Source organism: Ipomoea nil, unplaced genomic scaffold (assembly GCF_001879475.1).
Source record: "Ipomoea nil cultivar Tokyo-kokei standard unplaced genomic scaffold, Asagao_1.1 scaffold1317, whole genome shotgun sequence".
In the NCBI taxonomy this organism is placed as follows: domain Eukaryota; kingdom Viridiplantae; phylum Streptophyta; class Magnoliopsida; order Solanales; family Convolvulaceae; genus Ipomoea; species Ipomoea nil.
The window spans coordinates 5,835,741-5,855,466 of record NW_017617745.1 but is presented as its reverse complement, the minus strand read 5'-3'; the positions used below and the strand labels follow the sequence as shown (position 1 = coordinate 5,855,466).

General features: G+C 34.5%; 1 protein-coding gene across 4 annotated transcripts; it reads left to right on the top strand.

Annotated features, from left to right (window-relative positions):
* Positions 1-2,642: 2,642 nt before the first annotated feature.
* On the top strand, positions 2,643-18,989 carry LOC109185347 (uncharacterized protein DDB_G0287625). 4 transcript variants are annotated; one of them, XM_019335328.1, is made up of 12 exons: positions 2,643-2,758; positions 3,947-5,354; positions 6,373-6,383; positions 9,715-9,890; positions 11,295-11,355; positions 12,926-13,024; positions 13,819-13,913; positions 14,156-14,269; positions 15,278-15,345; positions 16,078-16,188; positions 17,888-18,122; positions 18,646-18,989. In XM_019335328.1, exons 2-12 carry the CDS (start codon positions 4,015-4,017, stop codon positions 18,754-18,756), a joined length of 2,421 nt encoding a protein of 806 aa, XP_019190873.1. In that variant the 5' UTR covers positions 2,643-2,758; positions 3,947-4,014; the 3' UTR covers positions 18,757-18,989. The 4 variants fall into 4 exon arrangements, with proteins under 4 accessions (XP_019190873.1, XP_019190876.1, XP_019190875.1 ...); XM_019335330.1 differs by having other exon boundaries at positions 2,657-2,758; positions 3,987-5,354; XM_019335329.1 differs by lacking the exon at positions 2,643-2,758 and adding an exon at positions 2,835-2,859.
* Positions 18,990-19,726: the final 737 nt, after the last annotated feature.

The window sequence follows — 19,726 nt, the reverse complement described above, 5'->3', positions numbered from 1 at the left end:
CGTATAACAAACTTAAGACTTATCACAAACAAAGAAACACTTAATCATTGTCTTCAGACGTGTGAAAAACACTATCCTATCAATTTTAAATTTTCTCTACTAAGCAACAAAGGTAATTAAACTAGAACTTTTGAGATATAAAATAATGTCAAATTTCTCAGGTTGCTTTTATGAGAAATTCAGAAACCAGATTTTTAGTATGTAAAATATTTTCATATGCAACAGTCAATAATCATTTTTAGAAGTTACAAAAGTTTTTAGAATTTTCATAACTGAGTCTTAGCTTCCTCATTCATTACACTGATTTTTAAGAATACAGAGAAGGTGATGGGTATACATAAAATATAATTTTCATATATTTTCAGGATATATGATTATTGATTAAGTTACTGCAGAGCTTACGAAAGAATTTTACGTACTACAAATCTCAAGTTCTTCCCTTGGTGAATTTGTCATAAATATAACTGAGAAATTTGATATCCTCTTGTATTTCAAAAGTTATGGTTTGATTATCATTATGTTTAGTAAGGAAAATCAGAAACTTTTAGGATGATGTGTTTTATATGCTTGAAAACAATGATCAAATGTTCTCTTGTTTGTACCGAGCCACATGTTCCTTATACGAGACTCAGGTTACTAACAAGTCATACAAAAATTATTGAATTGACTTTTGAATTGAAGAACCTTAAAATAAAATGCTAGGAAGTTGAGAATAATGTTGCAAAAGTGATTTCAATATAAGAAAGTGAATAAAATGTGAATTTCATACTTTACCCCTAAAATATTAAATATTTTTTAATTTTTCTGTCAGTTTTAACGACCAGGGACCAAATGCGCCACTTTGCTCATAACTGTGGGACTAAAAATGGATACGGCCATAACTCAGGGACAAAGTCGTCACTACCATTATAACTCAGGGACCAAACTCGCCATTTTCTCTCAACTAATTATAATCTACTATACTAATAAGAGCCCAAGAGAGTTAGGCCTATAATGGGTAGAAAAAAAAAGCGGTCAAATTTTTTAATCAAATGAATGGCTCAGATTGATCAGATTTTAATTTTTCCATAAGATTTCCTAATATATCTTTAATGAATATGATTTTCCGTTAACTTTTCCGTTAAATATTATTTTTTCCGTTAATTTCTGTTAGTTCACTGTTAACTTACTCATTGATTTCAATAAGAAAGGTCTTAAGTTTGAACCTCATCCCAATCAAAGTTGACATAATTAGTACTCTATTTTACTCTTATTAAATTAAATAATAATTTAGTAGCTACAACAAAAAATAATACATATGCATTTCTTTAATTTAGAATTATGTGTCTACAATGTCTTTATTAAAAAAAATTATTCATTATCAATAAATTAAATAAGAGAAATAATTTCATTAGCTATATTGTCTTTATTTTTCTCCAATATAAAAATTCTTTAAATTCAAATTCATCAATTGATTATATCCGCTACATTGTCCATACAATGTCTTTATTAAAAAAAAAATATTATTCATTAACAATAAATTAATTAAGAGAAATAATTTTATTAGTTATATTGTCTTTATTTCTCTCCAATGTAAAAATTCTTTACATTCAAATTCATCAATTGTCTATTATCTTTTTTGTGCAATATTTTTTTTATTAAATATCAAAGTTATAATACAAAACAATGTTATATATTTATTTACCAAGTATTTTATTAATACCACGAAAAAATTAAAAAAATATAATTAATAAAGCCAAAATATTCAAATCACACAACAAATTGAAGTGAGAAATACCTCGTAATGTCCTTGTTTAACAATCAGCCGTTAGCGAATATGACCAGCGAATTATATCAACAGTTGGTAAAAAGTATTTAAAAAAAGTATGTAGTTGTTTAGATTAACATGTAAAATGACCTAAGTGTATAATAATAATAATAATAAATGAAAAAATTATAATTAAGTCAATCATATTAACTACTTGGGGATCTATTAATAAAAAGAGTATTCAAATCACACAGCAAATTGAAGTGGGAAACTACATCGCAATGTCCTTGTTTGACAATCAACAGTTAGCTCTTCAATATTAGTATATATTTAATATTTTATGCCCTAATTTTTATTTGTTCTCCCTTATATCCCGTATTTGGTTTCAACCGTACCTATACAATTATTTTATTGACAATTATAATCCATTTTATTAATTGACTATATTATCTTGCATTTGTAAACTTAGAATTACCTTTTTAAATACGCAAATTCAACATTCAATTAGTTATGCATGAACAAATTCAATATAATATTGCCCTTGATATACTTTAAAGTGCTTATTTAAAAAAAAACATTGGGCATTATCCCAATCGCGCAATGCGCGTAAAAAACTAGTAAATGTTATAAGATTTAATATATATAACCAATTTTGTTTGCGTGAATGATCGTGCACTTATCTTTTAAAAGAGGTTGGGAGCTCAACAATTGATTGATTGAATGATACGTACTTAAATGTGTCTTTAGAATTTGTTCAGAATACATCGTGCCCTAACAAAAAAAATAAATCTATATCTATATTATCGAAATATAGCCAACGATTTACAAAATCAAATCAAATGTTGAAATAGTTCCATTTTGTAATATTATTGTGTGACATTTGTTTATTACTTTTCTAGTTTTCTCGTTTCCGTTTCGGTTTCTGCGAACTAAAGTGTCGTCAATATGTTTATGTCTGCCCTGTATCATTAGATTTTCTCTTCTCATCGATTCTGCGAATTGGGCCAACCGGTACTTCTCTCTTTCCCTTCTTGCTTCTTGTTTTGCACTCTCATTCATATTTTGGCTTCTCAGCCTAGGGCTTCAATTTCTTGCATTCCGTCTTCTTGGTGGTTAGCTTCCTTATTTTATTTTCTTTTACAGTATTTGGTTGTAAATTTCTGCTCAGATTTCTGTTTCGGTGCCCAATTTTGAACTGATAGTGTATTTCTGTGTAAATTCCTTTTCAAATTTGCTACCTTTTGGGGTTTGGGTTAGTCAATTGCTTTGTGCAAAAGCTAGTTAAATCCGAATTTAAAGCTTTGGGTTGCAGTGCTCGCTTTGTGCTGTCCACTGTAATTTTCCTTCTTCCTTCTGTTTGTACGAAAACCTGGATTTCGCGAAACGGTTGATAAGATTGATAGCGTTTTTAGGAAAAGAAAGTGGCTCCTCGAACTAGTAGAGAATTCCAGGATGTTGTTCAATGTGGAATTTTAAGGTTTAATTCCAATCAAAAAGTTTCTCTTGTCATTCGTCCTGTTGAGTTATATTCCTTTTTTTTTTTTTTTTGCTTATTCTTAATCTTGGATTTTCACATGCTGCTGCTTTATTCATGGTGTAAATATTGTTGGCCATATGGAGCATTTGGCAACTTTTTCTGCACATCTATGAATCTTCTTGTTTTCTTTGTTGGAATTTAGTCCATCAAAAGTCTTTGCTATGATGAAAGTTTTATTGAGGTATTCTGTTGCCTTTATTAAACTTATTGTGCACTAGGGTAAGTTTTGATATAAATTTATATCATAGGTTTGGATGCAACTAGAACTTGGTTATGTATCTTTGTTTAAACAATAGAGACCAAAGTCGAGTAGGTGGAAAAAATTGAGTAATTGAGTGATGCCAGGAGCACACGGGTCGCCACTTTTTAAAATAGAGAATCTGCTTCTTGAAATGGGCACCCAATGCTGTCAGGACTTACCTCAGATTTCAAATTCACATGCTGTCTTATTCTAGTTATTGTAGCTTTGCTTGCTCTATTACTTCATGAAAGTTTTGTCAAAATATTATAACCTTGTTTTAGAAAAAATGTTTGGCTAGGGATCTGGATTTGTTGCTTGCTCAACTCATAGTGTCTTTGCATTGTTTCATTCCATAACATATGAGCCATATTTTTAATTATGGAAGTGTCATTTTGGTTTCTATGGTTTTGATGATTTGCAGGTTGTAATATTTGGTTGGTCATATCATCATATGTTGTCAGGTGATCAAGGGTTCTAGACTGCAAGAATATGAGTGGTAACCTTAATAAAAGGCCACATGAAGAGGGTGGTGATGGTAGCGGTAGTGGCAATCATGGACATTCCTCTGCTCCAAAATACATACATGATGATTCCAATTCATATGCTAAAGTTATGAGTTCAGCGACACATGAGTACCATTCCTCTTATGATGCTGGACAGGATGTGAGGATGCCAAAGATCCCTCGAACTGAATCACGGGATGTGGATAGAAGATCACCTTTGCTTCCAACTTTTCGAGGGTCATTAAATGATTTGCATTCTGATCATACAGTTGGTTTGGAAGCCAGGTTGGAGGCTAGGGAGGGTAAAGACAGTATAAGGGATGTTAAAGCTGAGAATCGCGAAGCCAAGGCTGAATCAAGAGAGCTGTACCAAGGAGGTAAAGGTGATAAAGATGCGAGGACTGATAGCAGGGTTGATGATAGTAAGGAAACCAAACACGAGAGGGATAGCTATTCAGAATACAAGGTTAATATGAAGTCAGATAAAGATAGTTTTTCTGGAGTAAGTAATCACTTAAATTGGAAAGATTCAAAAGAACAGAACCGGGGGAAAAGATATCCTGATGTCTCAGGTGGGAATATGGATCCATGGCATGCTTCAAGAACCAATGTGCATGTATCTGCTGAAGTTCCAAAGGAAAGTGTAAATGTTGAGAACAGGGATTATGTTGAAGCATGTGAGGCTGTTGGTGAAAATAGGGTTGATCTCAAAGGGGATGATAAATTCAAAGGTAAAGATAGGAAAAGAAAAGAAGGAAAACACTGGGAATGGGGAGGGGATAAAGAAAGAAATGATGGTAAGAGTAATGTGCAAGTAGCAAATAGCAGTATTGAGAACAAAGACACATTGAAGGAAGATAGAGAAACCGAGAGGTGGGAGAGGGAAAGAAAAGATCTGTCAAAAGATAAGGACAAACCAAAAGACAGGGAAAAGGATCATTTGAAGAGGGAAATCTGGAAAACTGAGAGAGAAAGTTCACATAATGAAAAAGAACTGATGGATGCTCCAGGTAGGACACTGGAGCAAGAAACTGAAAAGAAGAAACAAAAAGATCATGACAACTGGAAAAGTGGTGAAAGGGAGAGCAGAGACAAAAGGAAGGAAAGAGATCAAGATGTCGAAGGAGAGAGAAATGAGAAATGTAACAAGTATAATGATAATGACTTGGAAGAAGTAGGTATGTCTGCCGATGGGGGTGGTGACAGGGACAGAGAAGGTTTTAATTATGGAGTTCAACAGCGGAAGAGAATGCTTCGTCCCAGAGGCAGCCCTCAAATGGGAAACCGTGATCCTCGTTTTAGATCTCGTGTCCATGACAATGAAGGGTATGTTTACCCTGATTTTTGCATTTCACTTAACATTGCCATCAAGAAATTGTATGCACTTCATTTTCCTTTACTGTTTATATCTACATGGTTTTCCTGTAGTAAAATTTTGACCAAGGCCCCCCTTGTCCTTCTCCCCAAAATGAAAAGGAAAATCATGAAAAGTAAATGCTGTTTATCTGTGATGGTTCTGTATTGCGAAGTCTTTTTTTGGTTAAGACTTCAAGATGTAATTAAATTTGTTTGCATTTCTTGATGAAGCAAAATGTTTAACTAAGGGCAATATGTTAAATTGCTAACAATTCAAAAGTTTGTTTCTATATGACACAAGATTCATAGAAGGTCTGGAACCAATTTGTACTTTCTCATAATGTCTATTATCTTTTTTGAATTTTTTTTTCCCTCTTTCTTTTGGGTGAGTTGGGTGGAGCAAATGCCTTCTTGAGGACTGTTTTTTCCTGCATCATGTACACTGTTATGTATTGCTGCTCAGAAGCACTAACAATCTCATTCTGCCAGATTTCTCTCAAGGAAATTTTGGATGTGCTTTTGTGCAAAACATAATTTTGGATGTGCCTTTGTGCAAAACGTTCTCTAGCCAAGGAGAGAATTTCAAACCCTATTTTCTTTAAACTTGGTTATGTAGCTCCCCATCCGCTGCTACCCCACCCCACCATTTTTTTTTTCCTTAACACACTGAAGATGGCAAGTCATCCAATGCTAACTTCTTTTCTCTGTTCTCTGTTGAAGTACATCTACCAATGCATTTGTAGTAGATGTTGAAATTTTTGATGAAGTTATTAGGTTATCTACACTTTGTGCTTATATGAAAAACTTTTCATCAGCAATAGAAAAATGCCAAAATCTCTTAAATATGAGAATATAATCTAGTTTCAGTACATGTTATTAAAGCTTTGATTTTGCACTTTTTTTACAATTTAGTTTGTGGATATAATGTCATTTCATATTCTTGAGATGGTATTTTAATGTGCATGAATGCTCTCTTAATTTTTTGCAGATCTCAAGGAGGTAAGCTGTTTGATGGATCTTTCCACAAAGGGAACTTAAAATTGTCTTTATTGAAAGGGAGTCATTTTTGGCTTGTGCATAATTTATTCTGATCAACCAAGACACATTTCTTTAGTTTGCACTTTGCATGATGATATGCTTCTATTATGCTTTTTTTTTTTTTTTTTTTTTTTTTTTTTATATCCCGAGATGGTCGTGTTTTCTTTATGATACAGAATGTTCCAACTAATGTAAATATAATAATTTTATCAAGGTATTTCTTAGTGTACACCATATCACATTAAAATGAACAAGTGGGTATTAAATAATTTCTCTTGTTTTAAATTTACCAGATAAAACAACACTTTGTCAAAAGAGCACAACATATAGTTTATTGTGTTTCCTTCTTTCTTTGTGTTTTTGGCATGACAACTGTCTAGCCCTTAGACTTCCACATTTTAGACATGATCTATATGTTCAGCACCTATCACTTTCCAACACTCCCCCTCAAGCTTATGAATGAGTGCTGTCCACTCCAAGTTTGTCGACTAGAATTTGTGAAGTTTTGCTGGACATGCCCTTTGTGAGAATGTCTGCTAGTTGATTCTTGGTGTGGATAGATAGAGTATAATTTGAGCTTTATGGGATATATACCTCAGCCCATTATGGATGGCCTAGCCACCTAGCATGATTGGCTCATGAGATCTACCTCCTAGAAGATTAAGTTCCTGAGATCTATTGCCTAAGAGATCAAGTTCATGAGATCTATCGCTGTGGAGCTCCACTTTTTGGGTCAAGCTGAACAGCCCAACTATCGTCAAGTAGCCTCCATCAGTTCTGGCTCGTCTGGCTCTATGATGTGCCATCATTTCCTTTAATGGATTATTTGCCATGCCAGCCTATGTGCTGCAAGGTCAACTACTTAACTTGATGTACCACTTGCCACACCGCCTTGTCTAGCTAATAACCTCCAACCAGATTAGCTTGTCAGAGCAAGTCTATAAATTAAAGGCCTCAAGGCATTAGAAGTAACTTTCACCCATATTATGTAGATAAGAGCAGGTCGACCTCCACTACTTAATCTCTCCACTTGTAGTTAGACCATATGCACATTTACAACTTTGCAATCATAGTGGACTTTGGCTTGGCCCAACCCAACCCAACCCATAAGGCCAGTTGGTTTTCCCTTTTGGATTTCCACGTAAAGCATTGTGTCCCATTATTCTATTTTCCTATTTAATACATTTTGTGTAGGTTGATCCAAGTCAATTTATACCTTTAGATCCATTATCAAGTTTCTCCTTTATAAAATTCCTATCATCAACCTCTACATGCTTTGTGTGATCGTGTTGCATCAGGTTGTTTGGAATGTTGATAGCCTATTTGTTATCGCAATATAATCTCATTCTCATTTGGGCTTTAGGCCTTCCAATCTTCAGATGTTCTAAAATTATCTTCAACCATAGGAGCTCATAAATCTGAAGTGCCATTGACCTGATTTTTTTCTGTGCTTGATCTTAACATTATGTTTCTTACTCCATGTAATGAGGTTTCCTTTCAAAAATGTACAATCGCCAATTATTGATCTTCATCCATTGACCCTGTATAATCTGTATCAGTATCAATATAGGCTTCAAGACTCAATCTCCCTCCTTATCTAAACAAGACTCTTTTACCATGTGAACCCTTTTTAAGTATTGTAGGATTCTATGCATTTCCCTAAGATGTATATCTTTAGGGTATGCATAAAGTGGCTTACCACGCTAATAGTGTAGGTTCTGTTTAGCCTAGTGTGTGATAAGTAAATTAGTTTCCCAACAAGCCTTTTATTATTACCTTCATCAACTCTAACATCTTCTAGAACATCCCCAATGTCTGATTATCTCTATGGTTGTATTGACTGGTTTGCATCCCAATTCCCAAGAGAGAGCTTTAAGTTCTGATGCCATGTAAAGAAAAGATGTATATTGAATGAATGAATGAATGAATTTTTTCTAATAGTAAATGATGGTATAGGCACTTATATATACGCAAGAATAATGTCTCATGATCTGACTCCTAGGTTGATATACTTTAGATTGATGCATTCTAGGTTGGATGGTAACTGACCAACCCTTAGACTACCACATTACACATGTTCAACCTGTGACTCTTAGAGAATATCAACACCTAACACTTTCCAACAGTATATTACGTACATAGATTTTTAGTAATCTGCCCTGGAAAAAAACCAAAAAAAGAATACTTTTAGTGGAAGTCGTATCTTATTTAAATCTTGTTATCTAATGCTAGAAAATGGGACATCTTATGACTAAATTACAGGAAATTGAATTTGAATGTTACTGTATGTCTGGCTTTCATATGAATTGAGCCCATAGAACAAGTATTGAAAAAGGAAAATGAAAAAGCAACATAACTAAAAGGTCCCTCTTAGGCACAAAATCTTTCCTCCTTCAATTTAATTAGATTGATGCCAGAAAATGGATAGAGTAAGAAAATGAAGATGAATTAGAATCATTACATAGCTTGCTGACAATGGCATATGGGCATTTCATTTTAGCTACAATCATGTGCTAAACCATGAGAAGTTAATAAATTTTGTTTGATGATGATTACTAGTGGGAAGCCTAAGAATCATAAGATATTGCAAGTTGTGTCTTCGTTTATCTTCGCATTCACAAAATCTGTTTTACTCTTCTTACATTAAATGTCTTTCCAAGTATAGTTGTCAATATTAAATAGTTCTGAAATTAAGAAGTAAAGAATAAATGCTCTTTGTCGTTTTCCGTGTTTCTTTTTACAAATATTGCTTGAATCTGTGCTCTGTAACGTATGTAACGTTTTTGTAAAATATATATATCACATAGAAAACTAGTAAATCCAAACTGATAGAGAAGATTGAACCAGAATCAACAACAAAGATCGGTGCTGTAAGGTCAAACTGAAACCCTCTTAAACATAGGAAGTCTCTATGTGTCTTTGATTTGTCATTTCCAGCATTTTGCATTTTCCTCCATGTGGTTTCTCCTTGCTGATCTCTCTCATGCATCCTATGTGTTGTGCTGCTTATGCATATTCTATTCCAGAGATTAAGAGAAGATTAGTAGTTCATTTTTGTTTTTATTTCTGGTGGATAACTGATCTGCACTATCAAATTCTGTGATCGAGTATTTAGTAAATTTATATTTTTGATTTCAGATGCATCTGTCTAGTTATCACGATTAGATCAGATAGAATCTTTTAATTCCTAATCCATTTGATCATTTTCTGCATTTGTTTTTGTAAAATCTAGGGGAGATCTTTTGTCTTGGTTTTGTAATTCTTTTGAATTTCTTTTCCTGGTCCGTTATAGGTAAGCCTGATATGTCCAGCATCATTTATAGAGTTGGTGAATGTATGCAAGAACTCATTAAAATTTGGAAGGAATATGAATCATCTCAAGCTGAGAAAGTAGGTGATAGCTCTCAAACTGGCCCAACTCTGGAAATTCGAATACCAGCTGAGCATGTATCTGCTACAAATCGCCAGGTTTTGGAGCATTTAGCTTCATTTTTATTTTTACCTGAGCATTTATATGATGAACTTTCACACACACACGCACACATCTTGAAATTATTCTTTTGTATGTATATATATACAAGCTTGCCTGTTTGGTATTGATTAAGTGGAAAATGATTCGAGCAAGGATTATATAGCTGTTTACTTAAAATACGAAAGTAATGATATGTTTGGTGACATTTTTACTTTATAAAGAAAAAAAGCCTGTTTGGTTACATTTCTGTTTTGTTTATGCTTTTAATTTTGAATAGAAAATCTTTTGTTTGGGTTTACCAAGAAAATGCAAATATTGACATGTTTGGTGCACTTTTTGATTGTTAGGGGATATTGGTTAGAGTGTTGATTGGAGTGGCAATTTATGATGATCGGGTGGAATTTGGGGTCAACTGGTGAAGGTGATCTTCATGTGGAGTAGGGTGTGCTGTGTACGGGCTGAGGGCCAAGGGCTGAGTAATGTAGGGTTAATAGGTGGTGGATCTGGGATAGGTCAGGAGAGTTTGAATTGGGTTTGGCTATTAGCTGTGGGTGAGTATTGGGGTAAAATTGGGTGAATGTGAGGTAGGTCAAGAGAGATGGGAGGGTGGCTGTGGGTGTGATAGGGTAGGCTGTTTGGGGGTTAGTGTAGGCTGGCGGTTCAATGGAGGAAGTGGTGTGAACTATGGGGTCAGGGTCATAGTGGTTGGGATTACGGTGATTAGATATCATGGGGTGCAAGGGCAGTGTGAGTTGGGATTGGTGGAGTTGTGGTGGTTGGACATTGTGAGTTGTATGATGATGTATAACCTTCTGTTTCAAAAAAAAAAAAAAAGAAGATAAAAACAAAACAAAAATACAAATAGTATGTGTTTATTTTTTGCTCACAGAATTTGAATAAAAACTTTCCATATGACCTTTAAATATTTGCATTTTTTTAACATTATTTTGAAGATAAGGTAATTAACATATGTATAAATGTAAATGTGGCATTCCTTTTACTTTCCCTCTAATTTATAGCTTCAGAAAGTATAATATAACTACTCTTCTTGCTGCTGCTGCTGCTCTGTCTCTCTCTCTCTCTCTCTCTCTCTCTCTCTCTCTTCCTTTTGGATTTCTTCTCTGATTTCTGATGCTGTTGTGGAGCTGTAGACATGCTCCTCTAATTTGTATTTAGTGTACCAGCATGCTATGTGAAGGGTTGGCCTTGGGATCCAAGTTTTTTGTGAATGCAAGTTTGGTACATTGACTATTGTTTTTGGAGTTAGAGAATATTGGTTTTAGTATTCCTATCGTACATACATTATCAAAGGATCATATGTGGCTAATGTTTTTGCCTGCTGTTTTCTATTCTTATCATGTTATGCTTGCTTCTTGAGTTCTTGAACATATCATTTGCAGGTGAGGGGTGGACAACTATGGGGAACAGATATATACACTGATGACTCGGATCTCGTTGCTGGTATGCCATTTATGGTTATGTTTTATTTATTTTCTGCTTAAAGGAAAGTTCTGAAGTAAAAATATGTCCAGTTAATTTTAACTTTCTGCTTCCTTGTTTCATCAATAATAGACTTGTCCTGATGAGAATCTACAAAGTATTTTGGACTAAAGTAAATATATGTCCTTAAGGTATTTTTATGGTGAGGATTAAAATTATCAAAGGAACCTTAAATTATATAAGCAAACCTAAAACAAGATTTCGTTGCTGATATGCCATTTATGGTTATGTTTTATTTATTTTCTGCTTAAAGGAAAAGTTCTGAAGTAAAAATGCCCAGTTAATTTTAACTTCCTGCTTCCTTGTTTCTTCAATAATAGACATGTCCTGATGACAATCTACAAAGTACTTTGGACTCAAGTAAAAATATGTCCAGTTAAGGTATTTTCATGGTGAGGATTAAAATTGTCAAAGGAACCATAAATTATATAAGCAAACCTAAAACAAGATTTTGTTATTAAAACACAATCTCTAGCTACACAAACCATGCATGTGCTGTGTGGGAGTGAACGTTGTTGCTTTTCCTTTTCAAAAGTGAGGATTGTGGGCAAGGGTTATTGAAATGTTGAGGTATGATAGTGGGTTGGACTTGAAATGTGTGGCTATGAACCTCAGCCCTTCATATTATTACAATTTGGAGGAAGTGTGGTAGGAAGGTGATGGTGCATCTAAGTAGTGGTGGTGGTCTTAGAAGTGTTTTGTGTTGGGTAGTTTTCCTTTAGATGCAATCATTATTCCATGGACCATGGTCCACACAGCTATGTGGATCATAAATAAAAAGTACATTTTCAATATACTAAAAGTACATTATTTTGTATATTATCAAATAATGTACATTTAGTATACAATTAATGTACTTTTAGTATATTACAAATGTACATTGTATTCATGGTCCACAGAAAAATTTGCCCCTTAGATGCGTATGAGCTGATTAGCTGAAGCATGCCACCGTTTGTTGGTTACAGAAGTGTTACTCATCTTGGCCTTTTGGCAGGTGATTCTAGAACTCTTCCATTTCCCTCCATCAAATGCAGTTCACTGGAGAAATGGCTAAAAGTCTTTATCCATGTTCACTCTCCAAGTAACATGTGGTTAAATATTCTGTTGATAGCTTGATGCAATTTGGGAACACATAGATTCTCCATATACATTTATTTTTCTGGTTTATAAGGCACTTGAAATGTAGCACTCACTATTTGTATGAAGCATGATGTTGCTTAGGATTGTCTTTCTGAAAACAGTTAGGGGTGAGTGGTGGCGAGAGGGGGGAATGTATTGATGAATTTGTTCACCCCATTGTGCATTTTGTCTATTAGAATAGGAATGGAGTTCTTTTAGATTTCTCCTTTAATTGTCACTTTCCTGTGGATGTTATAAAGCTGACAGTTAAAATGGAAACTTATTTTGTGAAAAAATGCAGAAAACGACAAAAATTTCTTGCACTTGCGGAGTTTTTCTTTAAAATTCATTCTCATTTTGATTGATCCTAACCTTTTTTCTTAATGTGCATTTATGCCTTCCTCTTCTGCAGTTCTTATGCATACGGGCTACTGTCGACCAACTGCTTCTCCTCCTCCCCCTACAATTCTAGAGTTATGTGCTACTATCAGAGTGCTACCGCCGCAAGAATGTAAGTCCATTTGAAATTCCTTCTGAGGGAATTGATTTGTGCATTTTTCTTACAAGTGGAATCAATGTGTTCTATAGTAGGCTAAATGTTACTCAAGTGAATTCATAAACCTCAATTATTAGTTTTACTGATGTATGGTTTTCTGTGCTCTGATTGTAGTTCACTTTCCACCCTTATATACTAGGGGTTTAAAATGTCAAACATGCAAATTTAGGAATTTTAAAAGCTTGAGATGAAGTTTAGATAAGTTTTCATAGCAGTTTACTTACTAAGATCATTTTTTATAGTCTATGCTTTAATGAGACAGAGTCAGAATTGTATTTCAAGTAAAAGGAACTTTTTATTGTATCTGTAAGTAGTTATTTGTGCTGTATTTCATTTCAATGTATGAATGAAGGTCTATTGTCCTATAAATGCAATAATATACCCACATGTTTATAACTTTATATCATTTAACAAGTTATCAAATCCAACCTTAGTTGAATAGAAATGTGAGCTACAAAATACAATTATGTTTGGAGAATAACTCAACTGCCAATCTAGAAATGCACATTGCAATTTCATCCAAAATCTGATAATATGCTGTTAACCTCTACTTGATATTTTCTTTGAATATTTAGTTCATGTTTCCAGTGAAGACTATAATTAACTGGTATTTCTTTGGTGAAACTTATGACATTCCTATTTAACCTATTTTAAGTAAATACAATAGAATTCATTAAAATTTATATTTTCATATTGGATTTCCTCGCATTTCTGATGTAAAAGAATTCACTTTATGGAAATTGTTAAAGCATATGTATCAAGTTTGAGGAACAATGTCCGCTCACGTGCCTGGGGAGCTGCAATTGGTTGCAGTTATCGTGTAGAGCGATGCTGCATTGTGAAGGTGGGTAACACAAGCTCTTATATATACTTCATCTTCTTTCCCTGTTGTGTGTATGCTCTTTCAGTTGACTGTCATGTCACTGTAACTCACTTGTGCCTTATTTTTGTTGGGAATTACTTGAATTCTATGATGTTGGACTGATGGGCCAAGAATAATCTCTGTTTCATATGGCTAGTTAGTATTTGGTAATGATGATTTCATTCTAATATGCAAATTTTGGTTGAATGTTCTCCTTACTTCAGAAAGGAGGCGGGACGATTGACCTTGAACCTTGCCTTACACATTCATCGACATTGGAGCCTACTCTTGCTCCAGTTGCTGTGGAGCGTACAATGACTACACGGGCTGCAGCATCGGTATAGTTCTTTTTATGCTGAATTCTTTTAATTGATTTTCCTCAACCAAGTAGATATCTCTATTTTTCTCTTGGAGTATGCTGGGTTGTGATTGCTGTGCTTTTAGTTCCTCAGTTGCAGTTTGTATGGTACAGTAGAAGACATGGAATTCAAAAGTTTGACCAACTTATTTTGTGGAAGAAAATATCAAATATTAATGCTTTGTATATAAAGTTGAGTTTTGTAATATAAAATGTATTTGAACTAACATTTTTTTAAATGTGAAACTGAACTTTTGAAAGGTAGTGGAAACTTCAATGACTTTTTTGATGCAAGGCATGTGGTATCTTTTACAATTGGAGATAGAATTGAGTAAGATTTTTCAGACCTGTTCCATGTAGACTTAGTAACATGGGACGCCTTTTGTGTGTGATGTAGTACTCATCTGGGAATTCTGTTGAGCTATGAGGAGAATCACATGATTCCTTGGATGGTCCGGAATAGACGAATAGTGATAGACTGGGTATTCAAGTGCAACTCAGTAGGATGACCTAAGGTCATGTAGGAGAGCACCCGGACCTTGTGCACAATAGTCACTTTCTGTACATTCTCCCAGACCTTGGTAGGATCCTCTTGTGCTGATGCATTCCTGTGAGAGTATCCAAATCCCCAGAATGCACCATCTCCCCACCAAATTATGTTATATTTTGAGTCCATTTGATGAAGGTTGCATCCAATTCCCAATAGCATTTCATATTTAGTTGATCAGTTTTTATAGATGTTCTATGGAGTCTGGCTCTTTCTATGAGCAGTGGATTGTGTTAAAACTTGGTAACTGAAATGATAATAATAAAATCACTTAGGTAATCTGAAGTCTACACTTAGCAGGAAAGAATATAATTTTCCTGAACTATTTCCCTCTTTTTTATGGGTGGTTTTTGTACAGGGCATGCCTGATTTGGTATATTGTTATATTCTTGATTTACCATTAACTCTCAATTTTTTTGTTTGTTCCTTCTCTCTCTCTAGAATGCATTACGGCAACAGAAATTTGTGCGTGAAGTTACAATACAATACAATCTATGCAATGAGCCTTGGTAAGATTGTTGTTAGGTCTTACAAAACTTTAGTGTTGCTTATAGTGTTGCTGCTGAAAACTTTAGTGTTGCTTGTTAACATTCATGGGTGCTTATAGTGTTGCTGCTGAAGTTGTTCCTTCACTAATGTCTCTAATTGTTGCCTAGTGCTTTCAATGCTACCAAGTTTGCCTATCAGAAAGACAAGTTTTACATCTAGTGACTTTCCTAATTTCCTTGACCTTTGGAGGGGTTATTTTGTTTCTGCAGCTGGGATTTGTGGGTTGGTTTGTTACTAAACATGGACCAAGGAAATTGGAATTTCAGTAACGGGGAAAAACTCCATCATGGTGTTTGGAAAAACTGATATATGATGTCCCACCCCAGTTATATGTGATATCCTCTTAATATGTTAACATAGTCAAATATAATCCTTTTTGAACCTTTTGGTGCTTTAAGAATTGAAAAAAGGTTACAAATTTGGTGTTATTTTTAGCAGTTCAAGCCTGAGAATTTGTCGGAAATCAAGTTAAGTCTAAAATGAACTTTTTTCCTTGAATTTTGACATTTTCGTATTTTATCAGCTATTATATCTAAGTTATTTAGATAAGTTGCTTAATAAAAGTAAAAGACTATCTAGTAATTTTGTCCACACCTTGGGTGAGAGCATGTAAGATCTACTTGATGTAATTTAGTGTTTATATTATATTCCAGTTCCATTTGTTCATCTTCAGTTCTTGTGCTTTTCTCCAGGCTTAAGTACAGTATAAGTGTTGTTGCTGACAAAGGCTTGAAGAAACCCCTTTTCACATCCTCACGCCTGAAAAAGGGAGAAGTCTTATATTTGGAAACCCATACTCGCAGGTAAAAGAATTTGTAGCTGAATAGAGTACGAATATTTTGATAATTGAGTACAAAAGGATCTGATTTCTTGGAGCTAATTTACACTATGTATGGAAAGATAATCACAGCTATGATATCCCTAAAAATGTATACATCAGTCCCATAATTATAAGAAATTATCTTCTAAACCCCCAAACCACCCCCCCCCCCCCTCTTTTCCCAAAAAACAAAAAAAAAAAAACTATACGGTAAATACTTATTAAACCAACTTTAGAACTTAGTGCAATAAAGTTAGAATGGAAAAGAGCCTTAGTGAGGATGTCAGCTTACCTTGAACTGAGAAGGGACATGCTTGAGTGATATAATGTTACCTTCGATTCTCACTGGTAGATGCCTATCAATCTCAAAATCTTTTGTCATGTCATGGATAGGGTTCTTGGCAATAGCTATAGCCGACTGATAATTACACATAATCTCAATAGGACCCAAAACACTAATCCTGAGTTCATCTAGCAACCATTTTAACCAGATTCCTTCACAAATACCCTGAGCTAAAGCTTGAAATTCTGCCCCAGCAGTCAGCACTACTACATGCAAACACTTGCTGCTTCTTACGATGCCATGTTAACAAATTTCCCCATACATAAGAATAATAGCCTGAGGTTGATCTTCTACCAAATGGAGACCCAGCCTAGTCTGCGTCTGTGTAGACTTCCAAAGAGGGATTTAGGGTTTTTTTGTTTTCTGAACATTAACCCTTTTCCAGGTTCTGCTTTTTAAGATGTCTGATGATTAGGTACACTCCCTCCATGTGCCCTTCAGATGGATTGTTTAGAAACTGACTAACAAGATTTACTGCAAAGCTTATAACTGAATGTGTGTGCGTCAAATAGATTAATTTCCCTATCAAACATTAATATCATCCTAGTTTGTGTTAGGTTCCATAGGAGTTTCCTCTGGCCTACACCCTCATTCCAGTTTCTCTTAAGAGGTCTAGAACATATTTTCGTTGAGAAAATGAAATTCCCTTGATCTTGCTACTTCCATACCCAGAAAGTATCTCAGGTGTTCTGATTCGGCCATGGAAGACGAGATTTCGAAGGACAGATAATATCATGTATCTGAATAGAGTAAGAATTTTCTGATAATTATTTCATTATGAAAAGCTAGGTACATATATATGCAAAAGGATTTGATTTCTAGGAGCTAATTAACACTATGTAAGTAAAGATAATAATAGGCTGTGATATTCCTAAAAATATATACATCAATCCCACAATTATAGGAAACTAAATATCTCTTATGCCTAATTATTTGTTCAAAAGTTTCATGTATGGTGTGTGTATTCCAGACCCGGGTACTAATGCAGTTGTTAGGCTATTGATGAATTTAATGGGTCTGGTAACAAACTTAAGGATAAACTTAAACGGAGTGTCTTTGTATCAACACTTTTGGTATGATTTTCCAAACTTAAACGGAGTGTCTTTGTACCAACACTTTTGGTATGATTTTCCATGGATAATCAATATTTGCATCCATCCAAATGAGAAATTGGTAAAGTACAAGTTGCAAGAGTTTTTATTTCCTTCTCAATGTTTAGATAATTGCTTGTATAATATTGTACTCTTCAGTAATATTGTATTATAAGCTATTATATGAACTCCATGAATAGAATCTGTCTATTGTTCTCTTATCTGCTGGGTTACTTATTCCTATAAAGGTATGAGCTCTCCTTCAATGGAGAAAAGATGGTCAAGGCTACAGCAGTGCCCCATGCACATGAAGTGGAGAATGAGAAGCATCATGCGCATCACTCCCATTCTGTAAACGGTGAAAAAAATGTGGATGGTGAAAATGTTGTCGTAGATGTGTTCCGTTGGTCACGCTGCAAGAAGCCTCTGCCCCAGAAAATGATGAAATCATATGGAATCCCGTTGCCCCTTGAACATGTCGAGGTAGTTGCTCATTTGATTACTTTTACTAGCTTGGTGTCTCGGCAATCGGGCATATAACGTGTGGAATTTGCAAGATTGCAAAGACATGCTTTTACTTTAACCAAATGTCCAAATGTCAAACAGCCTTTTGGGTTCTACAAAGAAGCAATACTACGATAGTGTCTTTTGGTCAGGCCATGAGGTGTTCTGAGCAGGTCCTAACTGTAGGAGGCACCTTTAAGCCCAATACTACAATAGTGTATTTTTAAAGTCTTGTCCATCAACAGCCACATCTTCCCATTTTTCATTAGTTGGCATTTGCTAGTTTTGGAATTCCTCGTGTGTTCTATTAGTTTTGTATTGCATCTTGGTTCGTTAAAATAAAAAAAGGGGGGAAAGGTTGTAGCGTGCCAAACACAATGAGGCACCCTACAAGTCCGATAATGCTTAAAGTTTGCAGTGTGTCATAAGTCATGGTATTATTGGGTTTGTTATTAGGTAATGTTTAACTCGTATTGATGGCGCTTTCTGAATAATTGGGCAGGTTTTGGAGGAGAATCTGGAGTGGGAGGACGTTCAGTGGTCACAAACTGGTGTTTGGATTGCAGGGAAAGAATATGTTCTTGCTAGGGCTCATTTTCTGTCTCCAAATTAGTTAAGCTCTCAAGTGCAGAGCAGAGCAGAGCAGAGAGGTTTTTGAATGAACTAGTTTACTGTCCAAGCCCCAATGTGAAATAAAAAGCATCCATCTTGTGTTGAAAGAATGCTATTTCAGAATCTGTCTTAGTTTTTCAAGACATTTCATGTACAATCAATCTGCTTTGGATTTATGGACATTTCTTCGGATACTAATTTATGTAGAGTTAATATTACTTTTAGTTCGTAAAATATAGTGCCATTTTCACCAGTCTTTTTCATTCGAATGTAGTCTTCTCCAACTTTTTAAAGAGATATAATTGAGTTTAAAATATAAGAGTCAATTTCAATTTTGGTCCTGTGACTATTGGAGTCTTGTTAATTGCAATTTACGACTTTTAAAATTGTTAATTTAATACCTTTATTATTTAACTTTTATTAATTTTGGCCACTGCGATCGGTCAAATCTCACAGGAAAAAAATTTAATTAACCAATTAATGTTTAATGTAAGGGAGGAAAAATTTAATTAACCAATTAATGTTTAATGTAAGGGGTAAATTTGTCTTTGTAAGTTTGGTCCAAATAGGGAAAGTGATACTTGACCCTTTTTTTTGCGAGGTACTTGACCAAAGTCAATTGCCTCCTCTAATTTGTCAAATCGATTGTAAATTGAAACTTAATTTATGAAGAACAACGAAAGGAGAGAAGAGGCGAAACCGCGAAGGAAGAGAAAATCGAAAGAAGAAGGGACCACTGAAGTTAACCACTCTCCATCAACTCTCGCTGAAGTAGCCATCGGAATTACTATTTCGTCTTCTGCTAGTGGAATGGGTAGTGCACCCAATGCCCTCCAAGCAATTAACAATTACTTTTTTTTTTTTTTTTTTTTGGTTAAAAATTCTCTGAAATTGGCGTCTTTCATAGTCATATTGCATTGTTTCCTTGTTGAGAGTATTTATTGTGTGTGTACAAAATGGAGTAAAATAGC